General features: G+C 37.3%; 4 protein-coding genes across 4 annotated transcripts in view; 1 reads left to right on the top strand and 3 right to left on the bottom strand.

Moving 5' to 3' along the window:
- Nucleotides 1-1,425, bottom strand: part of tdrd5 (tudor domain containing 5) — a 16,166-nt gene extending 14,741 nt beyond the window's left edge. The window contains exons 1-2 of the mRNA XM_016538816.1: nucleotides 1,126-1,425; nucleotides 667-903 (exon numbers count right to left, since the gene is read on the bottom strand). Of these exons, the coding sequence (XP_016394302.1) occupies nucleotides 667-895 (229 nt within the window). The 5' untranslated portion in view covers nucleotides 896-903; nucleotides 1,126-1,425. The remainder of the gene's footprint in view (nucleotides 1-666; nucleotides 904-1,125) is intronic.
- On the top strand, nucleotides 849-6,442 carry nphs2 (NPHS2 stomatin family member, podocin). The gene is made up of 9 exons (XM_016538817.1): nucleotides 849-915; nucleotides 2,278-2,747; nucleotides 2,831-2,934; nucleotides 3,063-3,135; nucleotides 3,466-3,548; nucleotides 5,600-5,803; nucleotides 5,878-5,933; nucleotides 6,013-6,091; nucleotides 6,176-6,442. The coding sequence occupies exons 2-9, from the start codon at nucleotides 2,426-2,428 to the stop codon at nucleotides 6,440-6,442; spliced, it is 1,188 nt and encodes a 395-aa protein (XP_016394303.1). The 5' UTR covers nucleotides 849-915; nucleotides 2,278-2,425.
- Nucleotides 6,443-7,789: 1,347 nt separating this feature from the next.
- LOC107728533 (axonemal dynein light chain domain-containing protein 1-like) lies at nucleotides 7,790-12,293 on the bottom strand. Its single transcript, XM_016538737.1, has 15 exons — nucleotides 12,231-12,293; nucleotides 12,032-12,133; nucleotides 11,785-11,951; nucleotides 11,643-11,709; nucleotides 11,318-11,552; nucleotides 11,015-11,231; nucleotides 10,697-10,790; nucleotides 10,103-10,290; nucleotides 9,925-10,015; nucleotides 9,733-9,834; nucleotides 9,547-9,648; nucleotides 9,331-9,444; nucleotides 9,161-9,252; nucleotides 8,292-8,422; nucleotides 7,790-7,960 (listed from the first exon to the last, which is right to left on the bottom strand). The coding sequence occupies exons 1-15, from the start codon at nucleotides 12,291-12,293 to the stop codon at nucleotides 7,842-7,844; spliced, it is 1,884 nt and encodes a 627-aa protein (XP_016394223.1). The 3' UTR covers nucleotides 7,790-7,841.
- A 439-nt stretch (nucleotides 12,294-12,732) lies between these two features.
- LOC107728532 (axonemal dynein light chain domain-containing protein 1-like) lies at nucleotides 12,733-14,184 on the bottom strand. Its single transcript, XM_016538736.1, has 4 exons — nucleotides 14,100-14,184; nucleotides 13,090-13,262; nucleotides 12,916-13,019; nucleotides 12,733-12,835 (listed from the first exon to the last, which is right to left on the bottom strand). The coding sequence occupies exons 1-4, from the start codon at nucleotides 14,182-14,184 to the stop codon at nucleotides 12,733-12,735; spliced, it is 465 nt and encodes a 154-aa protein (XP_016394222.1).
- Between the last annotated feature and the right edge of the window lie 1,505 nt (nucleotides 14,185-15,689).

Raw genomic sequence — 15,689 nt, 5'->3', positions numbered from 1 at the left:
AAGTTGATGTATTTCCTCAGCGACCAGCACGGATCAGCTCCAGGACGAACGAAGTGGATATCGTCCTCTTTTGGAAGACCAAACAAAGTAGTTTCGCTTTCACAACGAAGCACACAGCGTCTTCACGACATGGCAGCGTCGGCAACAACAATACTACAGCAAGAATAAAAGTTATGCCTTCTTTCTTTGTGTGAACATTTGAGCGGCGTTATGCAAATCGTGACGTAGACATGTGGGGGCGTGTTTAAACAAGGTGTTTTAGGAGGGTGTGGACAAGTCTTTACTTTTATAAAGAATATCTCTTTGGGTTTGAGACTTTAGTCTTTGCAACTTTATGGATCTTATCTATGCACGAACAGCTTGTAACACTCCAAAGAGAAAGGAAAAATTTAAATTGAATCATATGACCCCTTTAATGACTCATCTTGCACCAGTGGGTGTGTCCAAATGTTTGTCCTATCAAATGCACACTAGAGTGAAAAAAAACCCCTCCCCCAATACCAACAGCTTATGACTAGAAATAGAATGTTGCAATTCATATAAACCAAATGTAGCAATTTCATGGTGTATTCAAGAAATTTTTAGCAGGAATATGCAGAAAAGTCATTCTCTAGGCCATAAATATTGATTTACCAGCAAACAAAAGGGATAAAATACTAATATCACCTTTCAAAACGATGCTGCCATCGAGGTGGTATTCCAAGTGCACGACATCCGGCATTTCCTTCACCATATCCAAAACATTTCTGAATCCCAGTAACCTGAGGGGCATGGGGAAGCCCAGCATGGTGTGGTAGTCTCTCTTGAGCTGCTCAGGGGTCAAACCACGCTTAGCAGAGACCAGAAGAGAGCGGACATCCTTCTTCAAACCCGTGAGGAGCTGATCTTGGGTCATCTTGACAGCTAAAAACACAAGTGGGACACAATTTACTTACTTGATAGCCGACAAAAACATGACAGTTTAAACGTAAATGTTATTCCACCATGAGGTCAACACCCCAAACATGTTTTATTGACAATACTGGTTTAACGCAAAATGCAAGCGTTTACACACTTAACAACCGGCTTTAAACGTTTATATCTTTGCATTTACATTATTAATGTGTTTTATGGACGAGAGATTACCTTATGTACAAGATGAACGCGTTCTGTCGTTCCGTGGAGATCACGCGACAGGCCACGTTTTTAAAAAAATGGTAATTTTGCATCACAGGTGCGCGAGCGCGAGCGCGATTACGTCGATGGAAAGAGCGTCAAAAATATCCTCCGAGATTGATTTTTTTAAAACAGGAGTGTATGTAGAAGTGCAGATGAAAGTGTGTTTTTCTTAAGGGTCTGTGTGTGTGTGGGCAGAGGCAGCAAACTTCCTGAGACACGTGCTTCATCAGCATTCAATCAAGCTCCTCGTGCTGACGCTGCACTTTATGACTTTCACAATGTTTTCTGATGTATACTTTTACTTTTTTCACATGCTTTAAAAAAAATAGTATAATTTTCCATTTTTCTTAAATAAATGAAATAAAACGAATAGAAATATATGCTACAAAACTACAAGGCCTAGCCTAAATGTGTAAGTGTTAAAAACATTTTTACATAGGCTACATGCATTGTTCAGTTTATTATGGTAAAAAACAATAGCCTACTAGACATGATCAAATTTGGTGATTTATATTTGAATATAAAGGGTTGTGCAAAAAAAAAAAAAAAAAAAAAAAAAGGTCATACTCATCAACAAAAACTGATACATTTTGCCAGATTTATGTTTATTTAAGAAAGTCTTGTTTTGAATACATTTATAGTTTTTTAATTGTTTATTTTTAAATTTATTTTCTTGTTTCATAGTTTTAATCAAAAAATGTAATTCTAAATCTATCTATCTATCTATCTATCTATCTATCAAGATAATAAACATGACCGTGGCATTAAACAAAGGTCTTAAAACAGAAAACAGAACATGAAAAATCTTTATCTTTCTTATTACTAAACTTAATAACACTGTATATAAATGGTGTTTCACAAAACATTTTGCTTTGCTTTTTTATTGAATGATATAATTTGCCAGATTTACCCAAATAACCATTTTCTAAAAATGTTGTTCTATTCAATTATATTTATTATATATTTACAAAAAAATAAATATAAGATAGATAGATAGATAGATAGTTGTTCAATCTAAATTCAAATCATTATTATGAATTAACATATAGAGGACATTCAGAGAACATGCAAATTGGATTTTTGGTAACACATTATTTTCCATTCAACGCCTCTGTGTAGGATGTTACCGCTGTGAAAAATTCATTAGAAGAGTGCAAACACTCCCCTGTCATCATATGAACCTGCAGAGGCCTACAGAGATACTCCCTGTTCAGACCCACAGACGTCCACAGGAGCAGACCAGACACCAGATGAACCCTCACAACAGATGCTTCTTATGAGGGAGGCCGTGATGGAGAAAAGAACAGAAACATCTACGCGTTCTTCAAGATCTGGACGGGTAAAGCGAGAGCCATCGCCTTCTGCTAAAGAGAGGAAAACCAAAGCCCCCAAATCCGTGAAGCTCCAGGAGCCTCACAAAAGAAAAGAAAAAACAGAAGTGACAGAAGAGGAAGAAGAAAGAGGTGAAGCCAAAGAGGCTCAAATCATCTCCAGCAGCACTGTTGTAAATGTAGACAGTGTGAGGGAACGAATAAAAGAAGATCGAGAGGAGTTATTGGGATTATTGGAGACTGAAGGGCCTGGAGAAGGTAAGTGTGGAGAAGAAAACATCTCAGAAAAGATGGAGAACCTATAGTAGGCTATATTGTTCTGTCTTAAATTTTCTCTAAAGCCTTGAAGAAGAGATACCTTGGAATTTGTGAGCTGCTTCTCATCGTTTTGATCCTGTCTGTGGTGATCTTCTTCTTTCCTATTTCCATATGGTTCTGTGTGAAGGTATGCTTTCAATTTATGGGATTAAATATTAAAAACGAATATGTATTTGGTAACTGTGTTCAGGTCCCGTAATTTTAATTTATTATGTATAAAATTGTGTCATTATGTATAAAATTGTTTATATGTAGATTGTGAGAGAACATGAGAGAGCGGTGAAATTTCGATTGGGGCATTTACTGCAGAAGAGTCCAAGGGGCCCTGGTACATTTTTTTAATTTACATATTAACACTTTTACAGTTAGCAAGGTTCTAGTTATTATTTTATGTGAAGAATATACAGTTTTTAATAATAATTGATTATTAAATACATTTCATTTTAGATATATTTTTACTATTTGATTTTTTGTATTTATATTTTAATATTAATTTATAATTCTTAATGTTACATTAAACATTTAAAGCTAATATCATTTTTAGTTAATATATGAATGAATTTAATTTTAGTATGTTAATATTAAGAAGAAATCATTTTAACATTTTAATAATTTATGTATGCGGACTTTAATACATACATGTTTTATTTTGCTGCAGGGCTGATGTTTTATCTCCCATTTTTGGATGTGTGCCATATTGTCGACATTCGTCTGAAAATACTGAAGATCCTTCCTCACACGGTAATTTCTTTGCTTTCAAAGTAACAAAAAAGCCTACATATTTTCTGCACATAGACTTTAATCAGATTAGACGCTATACTGAATGTAAGGTGGATGAAAACGAGTATGTAAGGGACGACTTAAAGTCTTTACAATGGAACGCACTGTATGAAGGTCCAAGATCATGTATTTTCACAACTCACAAACAGTTTTATTGAGTTTTTGTCTACTGAAAGTTTTTTTGGAAAGATGTTTTGTCTGCTAAACAATCGATATGCTGCAATCCAAAGCACTGTCCTTCTATCGCTCACAGCCTCCCTTTCATTCCTGTAAGAAATTTAATTACTACTGACTAAGGTCTTTGTATAGGCAGCATTGTATTTTCTGAGATGACCTTTGAGTCATTTAATGAAGTGCACTGTAAAAAGCTGACTGCGACAAACACCATCTCATTTACACACGTATGTAAACATAAGAGTGGCAACTGGTCGAAGACTAGCCCAATCAAAACCTCCACCCTTAGGTCTCTACACTCTTAAAAATAAAGGTGCTTCACGATGCCATAGAAGAACCTTTTTGTCTAAATGGTTCCATAAAGAACCTTTAACATCTGAAGAACCTTTCTGTTTGACAAAAGGTTCTTTGTGGCGAAAGAAGGTTCTTCAGATTACAAAAATGTAAGAAAGAGATGGTTCTTTAAAGAACCTTTGACTGAATGGTTCTTTGTGGAACCAAAAATGGTTCTTCTATGGCATCGCTGTGAAGAACCTTTTAAGCTTTATTTTTAAGAGTGTACGCAGTCAATGGTATTTCCACACATGAGAGGCAGTGTGATCTGTGCCAACATAACGAGATCCACTAGTGGAAACTCATTTTTAGTCTTATGTTTTCCACGGTTTAATATATAGAGAAAGAAATCACATCTGAATAATGAAACGCTGTAGCCGCAGTGTGATTCTCATGATCAAGTGTGACACGCTGTCTGCCGCATCTCTACCATTCAAAATGAACTTGTTGCCACGTATCATGTAAAATGCCCTTACAAGTAGCATTTAGGGTTTTCTTAGCTTTCTCATTAATGGTAGCTTGCTGTATACTGTATTTATTTAGATAACAAATGGATCTTTTTATTTGCACTCTTTCAGCTTCTAATGGAAGATGCCCTCAAAACACTTGTACAGCTAATGACAGAGAGATCTGCAAGCAGCTTCTCATCTCACCCTCACTTGTGTGGACTCGAACAAATGAGTAAAATGATTTATGATGTTTAAAGATGCTTGCAATGTAAAACCAGTACACAATTTCTTTTAAAGAACAACTTTTGTAAATCCAAGGTACTTCCATTACTGCTTCCATTTTATTTTTTTTGTTAAATTGAGTATAAAAATAACAGATTTTAAACAAATCATTTGATTCTAGAGTACTTCCTTATCTGTGCATCTAGTTAAGGACAACACATTTTGTGCTGCTTTTAACTCAAACAGTGTTAACACAAAGTGTTTTAACAGATTGGTTGAGTTAAAAGTAACACAAAATGTGTTGTCCTTAACTAGATGTTGTTTTAAATATCCGTTTTAAGAGTGTGTTTTAGTAAAATATGTGTAGGCAAATACTGCAGTTTAACACAGTGTGGGAAAAAAAATATTTTAAGAAATTTCAGAACAAACAAACATTGAGATATTGAATATCATCAAAAGACTGAATAACACTTAAAAATAAAGGTGCTTCATGATGCCATAGAAGAACCTTTTTGTCTAAATGGTTCCATAAAGAACCTTTAACATCTGAAGAACCTTTCTGTTTGACAAAAGGTTCTTTGTGGCGAAAGAAGGTTCTTCAGATTACAAAAATGTAAGAAAGAGATGGTTCTTTAAAGAACCTTTGACTGAATGGTTCTTTGTGGAACCAAAAATGAAGCACCTTTTGAAGCACCTTTATTTTTAAGAGTCTAGATATGGCTTGGATCTTTCAATGCAACCCATTTTATCAACTGCTGAGAAAATTGCAAGTCTAAAAAATTATAAAAACACCTCTCCAACAAGCCATATAATTCCATGTCATTGTATCCTCAGGTGGTGACCAAAGATCTGGTGTGTACCGAAGTGAGCGCGGTGTGTTACTATCGTATCGAGAATGTGTCTGTGTGTTATTCCTCCCTCGCCGGCGTCCCAGATGTGCTGCAGGCTCTGACCCAGGTCTCTGTTAGAGAGATACTGGCCCATCATGCCTTCACTGACATTTTGCTGGACCGCAAACGGATGGCTCAGGAGATTCAGGTAGACGTCAACAGATATGACACCTCATGAGGGCTTGAAACAAGACGTCTACTAAGTTTTCATTTGTTGGGCAGGTCAGTTTAGATTCGGTAACCTGCAGGTGGGGTATCAAAGTGGAAAGAACAGAAATGTAAGTGCGCAGAACAGATTAGACTCCAAAAGTCGTCACATTACGGCACTCATAACATACTGTATGTTCACTGTTGCAGAGAAGAAATTAGTCTTCCACCTGAGCTGCAACACAACTTCGCTGTGGAGGCCGAAGCGAGACGTCAGGCACAAGTCAAAGTAAGGCCGTCTGTACAAAATGGGATTTGAACCCACATCCTTTCAGTTTCCAAACCAGCTTTTTAACCACTATGCTTCGTACAGGTGATCTCTGCAGAGGGAGAAAAGGCAGCTTGTGAGACTTTGAAGGCCTCTGTAGAGTCTCTCTCTGGTTCTCCACTGGTCGTGCACCTTCGACTCCTGCAGCTCCTTAACAATCTGCGCTCTGAGCAGCCTGCTGTGGTCCTCAACATACCTTCTGATGTCCTGACTCAATCCATCGACCTCACCAGTTTGACCAGACCTGCCAATCAAGGTCTGACCGCAGGTGATGGCTCAGATGATGCAAACAAAGACTCGCCCATGATGTAAAGACAGCATGGCTATCAGTGTTTACTTAGGAAGAACAGTTTCATATGACTAATTTTACATAGACAATTTACCGATACAATATTTACCTTTGCACCATCTAACTCTCACTTTAACTTCATCTTTAAAAACACTAATAATTTACACTGTTAAAGCTGCAGTCCGTAACTTTTGGCGCTCTAGCGGTGAATAAACAGAACTGCATGCGTCTTGCGGAAGAACATTGTAGCCGGAGCCACTTCTCTCTGTTTGGCTACTCTGCAGTGGGTCCTACCAGAACCAGTCTAAAATAGTCTAGAAAGAAATAGAAAGTTAATTTTAAAAGTAATGCATCACAATATTGCGTTACGCCCTAAAAAAGTAACTAATTATGTTACTTGGTTACTTTTTATGGAAAGTAATACGTTATGCTACTTTTGCATTACTTTTTAAATCTGGCCATGGCTTGCTTGTTTGTTTTTAAAATAAAAAGTTCTATTTTTAACAACTGTAAAAGCCCCTTCACACCAAAAAGTGAAAGGAATAAGCCTCAGGCTGAAGGAAAAGTAAATTCACATCCGTACAGTAGAATGCAGGAGAAGAAGGTTCAACACTCCTTAGCAATAAAAAAAACAATGAAGCACAAATGTTAGTTTATCTAAAGTCATTTTTGCTTATTAGTATGGTTGAACTGGATCATCAAAGGTCAGCAGCAAAGACATTGGTTAATCAAATGGGATTAAATACATAATTGTTACTTGTTTTATTTAACATATTTAATTATTGCAGGTTTGCGTCATATTCTGAGTTTGCATTTCACTGTTTTGATTCATTTTGATGAATACTGAATCTGTTTTTTTGCGAGTAAGATGAATTGATGCATGTTCACATTTAGTCTAGAACTACAGTAGGATCATGTTCACACAGCGCACACAACGCATCTGTACTTCCGATTTCTCTCAACATGGGGACAGGAGACTTGTGAGTAAATAAATGGGAAACAAAGTAACTGGTGTTACTAATTTGAAAAAGTAACTCAGATATTTTCTTCTAAATTAAAAAGTAATACGTTACTTTACTAGTTACTTGAAAAAAGTAATCTGATTACGTAACTCGCGTTACTGGTAATGCGTTACCCCCAACACTGATAGTCTGAATATAAAAATGTATTATAGGTGTAGCGTAGTGATTCAGAATAAGCCAAAAACACGGTTTGGAAAATGGATTCATGATGTACTCGCTTATTATGTAAATTGTGAACACAAAAAAAGTTACGGACTGCAGCTTTAAATGTAATCTTTAGCAAATCTCAAAATGAATATTCATTTTATGGTATGTGCAATACAAGTACACTTCAAATACAGATGTGTCTATACTTTATTATTTTGCCCCACATGAGCTCCAGTATGGTGTTTATTCCCATTTAGTGTTTTTTGGTGCCTCTGGACAGTTTGGGGCTGGCTTCAGGTTTCTGACTTCTCGTTTTAGCTTCAGAAGGGGTGCTGGGGGCCTTGTGTGCGGGTGCAATGTTCTTCTTGCTCGCTGTAAAAAGTAAATATAATCAGAGATTAGAAACAGGTCAGTTCATACTGTATTTACATAATAAAAAGATTTCACAACAGGTTCAAGTTGAATTTGCCAAGTTGACCAACAAAAAGCTGCTGGGTTTGAAAGTGACTTGTATGAGTAGTGCTTCATACAAGTCATTCACTACTTCATACAAGTATTGTCATTCACTACTGACAATATACAACAGACAAGAGACCATACTGCCTGCAAAATTTTGAAAAAAAAATAAAAAATTGGCTAATGTGACCACACCTTTAATCTTATTCTGTATCTGAAGTGTAATGTTAGCCTCTGACACACTTACACTTGGTCTCCACACTGGGCCGAGCCTGTAGCTGCCTCTCCAGATCTTGTATCTTGTCCAGAGCTACCTGTAGGTCTTCCTCTGCCTTTAGCGCTCGTACCTCTGCGCTGATAGCTCGCGTCTCTACATCCCTGGACAATACAGCTTATATAGAGACCACTACAGATCTGATTAAAGGATTAGTTTACTTCCAGAATAAAAAAATTCCTGATAATTTACTCACCCCCATGTCATCCAAGATGTTCATGGCTTTCTTTCTTCATTCGAAAAGAAATTAAGATTTTTGAGGAAAACATTCCAGGATTTTTCTCCATATAGTGGACTTCAACAGGTTCAAGGTCCAAATTGCAGTTTCATTGCAGATTCAAAGGGCTCTACTCACGATCCCAGCCGAAGAATAAGGGTCTAGCGAAATAATTGGTCATTTTCTAAAAAAAAAAAAAGAAGCTCTGTGATGTATGTCTGCGACTTCACGCATTACATAATCATGTTGGAAAGATGTCAAAAAAGATGATTTTGAAGCTTGAGGAGAAAATCAGATGGAGTTCTACATCTGCCTACATCCCGCGTGTGGCGTGACCTTCGCAGAGCTAGTGCAAGATGAGCATTTATGGTTAAAAAGTATATAGATTTGTATTTTTTTTTAGAAAATGGCCGATCGTTTCGCTAGATGAGACCCTTATTCCTCGGCTGGGATTGTGAAAAGCCCTTTCAAGACCTTCAACCTGTTGGTCCCTGGTGAAGTCCACTATATGTAGAAAAATCGTGGAATGTTTTCCTCAAAAACCTTAATTTCTTTTCAACTGAAGAAAGAAAGACATGAACATCTTAGATGACATGTGGGTGAGTAAACTTACAGAAGTACTTACAGAAGCTCTTGCTGAAGAGTTCTCACTGTTTCTAATGCATTGAAGGCTTCCTTGGCATTTTCAGTGTGAGGGGATACCACAAGTTCTTCAGTCTGGAAAATAATAAGAAAAGGTTTATGCTTTACACTCTGTAGATGGGAAGCTGATGGAGATGGTTTCGGCCAACTCACCCCTGTAAGTTGGACAGTGTCCACTCCTAAGTTCTTCTCAGTGATACTGCCATCATAACCAATTAGCTTCATGACTGAGCCATCTTTGTCATGTCTGCTGGCCTTTTCTTCCCCCTTGAGGAAGATTTGGTTTATTTATTTGGTGTTAATCTATGTAACCAAACTAGCTATATGGCTAGCAAGCTAATATCTTATATGGAAAAAAGTGTTAGTTACATATTCATCAGCACTTTGGAAAGAATAAGGCCCAGTGGTGTCTTTTATGGTCAAGGGTTCCTCTTCATCTTCTTTGGTAGGTTCCTCTGGTTGTTGCTCGAGCTAAGAAGATATACAAGAAAGTTACTCACATTCTGTACTAGCATAGCTGTATTCTACCAGAGAGCCTATGCTGATGTCGCTCACAGGCTGTGGCGAAGTTTTTCCAGACAGCTGCAGGTCCACAGGGCTTCCCTTCACATCTGACAGTAGTATTCGACAGGTCTCCACCCACTCGCCACACCTTTTCTGAACAAACACAATCCATGGAATTACAGGCGAGAAGTGAATTTAAAAGAGTAAACCTTGGTTGAGAAGATCAGAGGGATTGTAAAGCACCTGAAGTTGAGCAAGTTGGTAGAGCTCATTCTCTGTGTCATCCCGAGTTGAGCTCTTCCGGATTGCCTCCTCCACAATAGCCTGACAAGAGCTGCAGAACAATTTGTGTAAAGAATTTATTCCTAACTATATGCAGCTCAGGTATATCCTCTTGATGCATTGAGTTTAATGAGATCACCTTGTGATGTACTTGGAGAAGTAGTCAAGTTTCCCAGAGAGGTTCCTGGCATCCTCCTCCAGCTTCTCAACAGACACGTCCACAGTGGCGTTCAATTCAGGCATTGGAAGATTCGGTCCTTGGACTGGCACCATCAGTAGCAGAAGGTCCACCATCCACCGAATCAACTTGGTGTGAAGAGAAGTTACCTGATAACACATAATGAGATCATCATTCATGGCTTGGACCTTGGGCATCCAGTCCTGGTCCAGGAAATCCACCTTCCTGCAGAGTTTAAGTCGAATCGTGGTTAAACATCCCTGAACCAGATAATCCGAAAATGTCAAAATGTCCTGGACTGCATTTCCCAAAAGAATCGTAAGCATAAGTAGATCATAGAGACCACTGGTACTAATGGTTTCTACAATATACTTAGACCTACAATGCATTTGGTAAACGCAGCTGTCCTGCCCTAAGCCATGAGAGATGATAATCTTGTCTTGTCTACTCCAGGTCTGTTGGATCTAAACTCTGTAGAAGGGTGACCTCCAGGAACAGGAATGGACATCCCTGACTTAGGGAATGCAAGAAACGTTATGCAGTCCTGGGGTGTACCTCCTCATGAAGCCTCATATTTTCACAGTTGAAAAAGTTCTCTTGAGAGAACCGGAATTCCTTCATTGCCTTTAAGACATCATCCATTTCAATCCTGTCACAAATACAAACGGGGAAATTGGACATGGTTTAACCAAAAACATGAATCAAGTCCTATTTGTTTTGTGTCTTTTGTAGCAAGTTTCTGCCCATTTTTCTGAGGGTCCATTTTGTTTAGGATACTACCTTAAAAGTCAGCCATCAATGTTGGCAGTAGACAAGGTGTCTCACTAGGTTTTGCAAGATAGCTATAATGTTTGATCCTTGCATCTGTCTTACTTGGTGTGGGGTTTCTTTTTAGCCCTGTCCCGTTCTGACTGTGTGCTGTTCACTAGTTGGAGAGCCTCCTTAGACAGATTCATCAAGTTGCCAAGAGTTTCCTCCAACTTGAGGCAATCACCCAAAGACTGCTCCTCTGGAAGTCCACTCAAGGACTTTAATCTTCTTGACCAGAACTCCATATTTTCAATAAGCAACATTAGTGTCGCATGGATCCCTGCAAAAACAACCAAGAGCAGACGTCAATATCTATTGGAGAAACCAAACAAGACTATGTGAGGAACTAAAGAGCTTGGTTCTCACCACTTTCTCCACTAATACGGATTCCCAGTTGGTTCTGGAGCTCTGTAATGACCTTTGCCAGCTCCCTCATGGCCTCCTGGCCTTTAGGTGGCCCTCCATCTGAACCAGGGTGTCTCCTAAAGAGCTGGAGACAAACCTCAATCCAGGACTCTTGTAGGTTTGTTAGCATTTCAAGTGTTTCCTGACCAGACACTAGGTCCTCTCCTCCATATCGCTCACACTGCTGTGTCAACACCTGTCGGTGGACAGAGATAGCTATAATTTTTACATTTAAAATGGAAAGTAGAAAGATAATTGAGTAAGAAATAAAAAAATTATTGCTAACCTTTGACCATTGCTTCAGGTCTTGGGACAGCTCATCTTGAGACTTGTCAACATTCATATTAGGCTGCCTTATGAACCATATCAGTGCAAAGTTAATAAAGAAATAACAAAAATACAAAGAAAAAAGTATTTCCTTTACTGACCTTGATTTGTCTTCATAAAACTTGTGCCACTTGACAACGTTAGCACGGACAGATTCGATAGTCTCGCGCTGTTTGCTTTCAGCCTCTCTGAGGTTCTTCATGAAGTTGGTCAGTTTATCTTTCCACTGGTCAGTCAATTCCATGATGTGAGAAACATCCTCAAAGTCCTGTGAATAAAAATAACATGGATATAACATTACTCTATGTCAAAGTCTGGACAGGATGAGATATTAGGTATTTTAAGTACCTTTGCTGTTAGGAAAACAGTGAAATGATCTGCAGTCTTGGCCCAGGTGTGCTCACTAATATGTAGCCGTCTGACCAGATGAAGTTTATTTATCTTTATTATCTGAAAGAAATATGTGAGATATTTAGACTCAAATATTATAAATTCTTTCAAAATAAAAGTCAAAAGTGAATTGTCAAGCAGAATGCCACAAAGTCACCTTGACTGCAAGACTATAGGTGGCTTTTCTCCAGAGGTCCCTTTCTTCATATAGCTGAGACATCTGTCCTTCAAGTCTCCTTCGCTGCAGCTCATAAAGCTCATGGTAAGATAGACAGATAGACAGATAGCTATATAGACAGACAGACAGACAGACAGAGACCGACAGATAGATAATATATAGTAGACTACAACTCACATTGATGGAAAGACTCTTAGCTTCTGTTTGTCATCTTCTAGGAGAACTGTGAATTTGCTATAAAAGAAATGAAAACAAATAAAGCAACGTACTTGTTTAGCTGTAGAACAACAAGACAGATGTTCTTACTGACCAAGCAGACTGACTTACTCATCATAGCACTGCAGTCCCTTAAGGCCTTTGTTTTTTATGATGTGATATTCTTCTGGGATTAATGTTTCCAGTGAACTCTCGTCCTTCAACCCAAAAAACAACAACACAAAGTTTCAACATACAGAAAGATACGAAGAACTTAGCACCAAATTCAGGTTATTCTCCTATCACTTGCATTTTGATCTCCCTGAGCGGGGCTTCGTTCAGCCATTGGTGGGAGAGGCAATCGAGCATCACAGAGGAAGGATATGTCTCTGTTCAGATTCAAACAAACACAGTGAGCTAGAAAATGTCTCAGTGTCTTGTATATAAATGTATAATGATTCATTCCAACCTTCCAGCTCCAGTCAGAGAGGTCGGCTGGTTGAGAAAGTATTGGTATTTCTTGCGTCTAGCTGGATGGTGCCACACTGCATCAGTGCGATGTATTAAACAAATCTGGGAGAAGAGGTAAAAAGAGATGATTTAGTTACTAGAAACAATTTGGAAAAGAAAAGGTGGCACAGACCTTGAAGTCTTTAGGAGTTTTGGTTAATCTGAGGGGTGCAAGTCTGTCTTGAGGACAGGTGGTGGATCTTAAAGTTGCAAGGAGCTCGTCTGGAATTAAATCATCATGCACTTGCAGGCTGCTTCTGTCTTTTACAGGTGTCCTCTCTCTCACCTGAGGAAGCTCTGCCACCACTAGACAGATGAATCACATAAATACATAGTCTAGATAAGACACATTAAATAGACACAAAAATATTAAATATATTTTGTATATTTAAGATATAATATAAAATAAAATATGTGTGTGTGTAAAAAAGATGGTAATAAATAAATTAATATAAAAATAAAAACGAAAAACGAAAAAGTTTGTGATGTGGCATAAATAAATATTTAACACATTTTCAGTGGTATTCAATGAATGAATGAATGAATGAAATAAAATAATGTAGTAAGTGATGTGGAATAATAAATAAACAAAATATTAAGATGAATTAAGAACAAAGTTGGTGATTAGGCATAAATAAACAAATAATAGAAGAAAGGCTTTGTGATGTGGCATATATAAATAAATGTTAAGAATAATAAAACAAACTCTGTGACTCTGTGAATAAATAAATAAATAAATGGGCTATTAAGAATAACAAAGATTAAAGTTGGCGATATGAAAGAAAGAAAGAAAACAAAGGTGGTGATTTTTTAGCATGAAACATAATAAAATAGAAAAAGTTTGTGATGTTACGAATAACGTAAAGTTGAATCAGTAGGCTATTAATAATAGAAAAGGTGCTAAAAATGACTAATAACAAAGAATACTAGATTTTGAAATGGAATAAATAAATATTAACAATAAAGTTGATGATGTAAATTAGCTTTAAAAACGTCAGATTAACAAAGAAAATAAATGGAATAAATAAATATTAGCAATAAAGTTGCAGAAGAAAGTTTATGATGTAGCTTTAACAATTTGAGATTAACAAAGAAAACAGTGAGTGTTGTTGTTGTTGTTGGCAGATGATGGAGTTGACTCACTGTTAGTGACAGCAGCGCTGGATCTCCTCGTCCTGCGGCTCTCGGGTGTCGCTCCCTCCGGAGGAGACCTGACGGACACCGACATACTCTCACACCGTCTAAACTCGCTGCTGGACACTGTTTACGTGTGAATAACCGCGGAAAAGACGCAAAGGCGCTAAAACATTCAACTTTCTGCCGTTCTCCATGCTATAGCGCTCCAGACAACGCATAAAGTTTGGCTACTGTCTGCGCGCGAGCTGCTACTCCAAAACAGCGGCTAATAAACGTTCGTTGCCATGGACGCGTCGCGTCTCTACGTAACTCTCCACCACAGTTACAGAATCACACTCGAGAGACTTCTCTGACTAACATGAACACATTACTTTAATAATTGGATTTCTTTTATCGCTAGCATACGTTGTTTCCCGTAGTAAAACCAATCCTTTTTAAATATTCATAAGTTGTCTTATTAATAATTTAGCGGTTAAATGATGCTATGGCAGCCAAACAAATGAGTTTAAGGTGTACAGCTTGGAGAGGGGGAAAAAGTTTCTGGTTGCTTGTTATTGTTACTAAAACTAAAATGATTAATATCATCTTCGGTAATTTAAAAAAAGCTGAAATAAAATAAAACAATGAAAACTGAAACGTTTGCCCTGGCAACTAGCCTGAAATAAGTATAGCCTACCAAAATGACTAAAAACTGAAATAAAAATAAAGCTATACAGAAAAATAAAAACACATAACAAGCACATTACAAAATTACTAAAATTTAAACTTAAATTAATACGAAAACTGAAATTATAAAAATAAAAGCTACACTAATATCAGATAATAATAATATGAATAATAATAATAATAAAATAGCCTAGGCCTATATCAATTCTGGCTAGTTATCTGATAAGCAACTGGCCGATATTAAAAGTTAATATAATTTTGTTCAAATAAATAAAAAATAAAACACAAATAAGTTGAAGTATACTAAAATTACTAAAGCTAAAACTTAAATAAAAATACAGCTATATAAAAATAGAAAACCCCAAAAACGAATAAAAATGACAACAGCACATAACAAAATTACTTAAGACTTAAAAAACTTTATATAAAAAAACATATGATGCGATTTAAAGTTTTCCTTTCTCTTTGGAGTGTTACAAGCTCTTGGTGCATAAAGAAGATCTGTAAAGTTGCAAAGACTAAAGTCTCAAATCCAAAGAGATATTCTTTATAAAAGTTAAGAGTCAGCCACACCTACCTAAAACGGCTCCTTCTAAGACGCCCCCACATGTCTAGGTCACTATGTGGAAATATTAGCATAATGCAGCCCAAATGTGCACGCAAAGAAAGAACGCGTGGCTTCAGGAACAGCAGTAGTGTTGATGCAGCATGTCAGGGAGACGCTGTGTGATTCAGAACGAAACCAAAAGCACTTTATTTGGCCTTCCGGAAGTAGATGCAATTAGGAATCAAGAATTAGGTTAAGATTTATTTACAACAGAACAGCACAACCCAGATGTTCGAATTTGTGCAACGCATTTTATGGACGACAGTTTTTTGAACCCAGAAGAGTACAAGGCTGGCTGTGCAAAGGCTATTTCTAAAAAAAAA

Source organism: Sinocyclocheilus rhinocerous, unplaced genomic scaffold (genome assembly GCF_001515625.1).
Source record: "Sinocyclocheilus rhinocerous isolate Xijiao unplaced genomic scaffold, SAMN03320098_v1.1 scaffold1238, whole genome shotgun sequence".
NCBI lineage: Eukaryota > Metazoa > Chordata > Actinopteri > Cypriniformes > Cyprinidae > Sinocyclocheilus > Sinocyclocheilus rhinocerous.
Note: the sequence above shows the minus strand (reverse complement) of the source record. Positions and strands in the feature narration are given on the sequence as shown.

Coding starts and splice junctions, on each gene's coding strand:
- LOC107728533 (XM_016538737.1), bottom strand. CDS start 12,293: ATGTCTCAGCTATATGAAGAAAGGGACCTCTGGAGAAAAGCCACCTAT. Junction 11,710..11,784: donor TTTTATGAAGACAAATCAAG/GTCAGTAAAGGA, acceptor ATGGTTCATAAG/GCAGCCTAATATGAATGTTG. Junction 10,016..10,102: donor TTCTCCAAGTACATCACAAG/GTGATCTCATTA, acceptor ATTGTTCTGCAG/CTCTTGTCAGGCTATTGTGG.
- nphs2 (XM_016538817.1), top strand. CDS start 2,426: ATGCTTCTTATGAGGGAGGCCGTGATGGAGAAAAGAACAGAAACATCT. Junction 2,748..2,830: donor GACTGAAGGGCCTGGAGAAG/GTAAGTGTGGAG, acceptor TTTTCTCTAAAG/CCTTGAAGAAGAGATACCTT. Junction 6,092..6,175: donor GACGTCAGGCACAAGTCAAA/GTAAGGCCGTCT, acceptor TGCTTCGTACAG/GTGATCTCTGCAGAGGGAGA.
- LOC107728532 (XM_016538736.1), bottom strand. CDS start 14,184: ATGTCGGTGTCCGTCAGGTCTCCTCCGGAGGGAGCGACACCCGAGAGC. Junction 13,263..14,099: donor CAGCGCTGCTGTCACTAACA/GTGAGTCAACTC, acceptor TCATCTGTCTAG/TGGTGGCAGAGCTTCCTCAG. Junction 12,836..12,915: donor TCTCTGACTGGAGCTGGAAG/GTTGGAATGAAT, acceptor GAATCTGAACAG/AGACATATCCTTCCTCTGTG.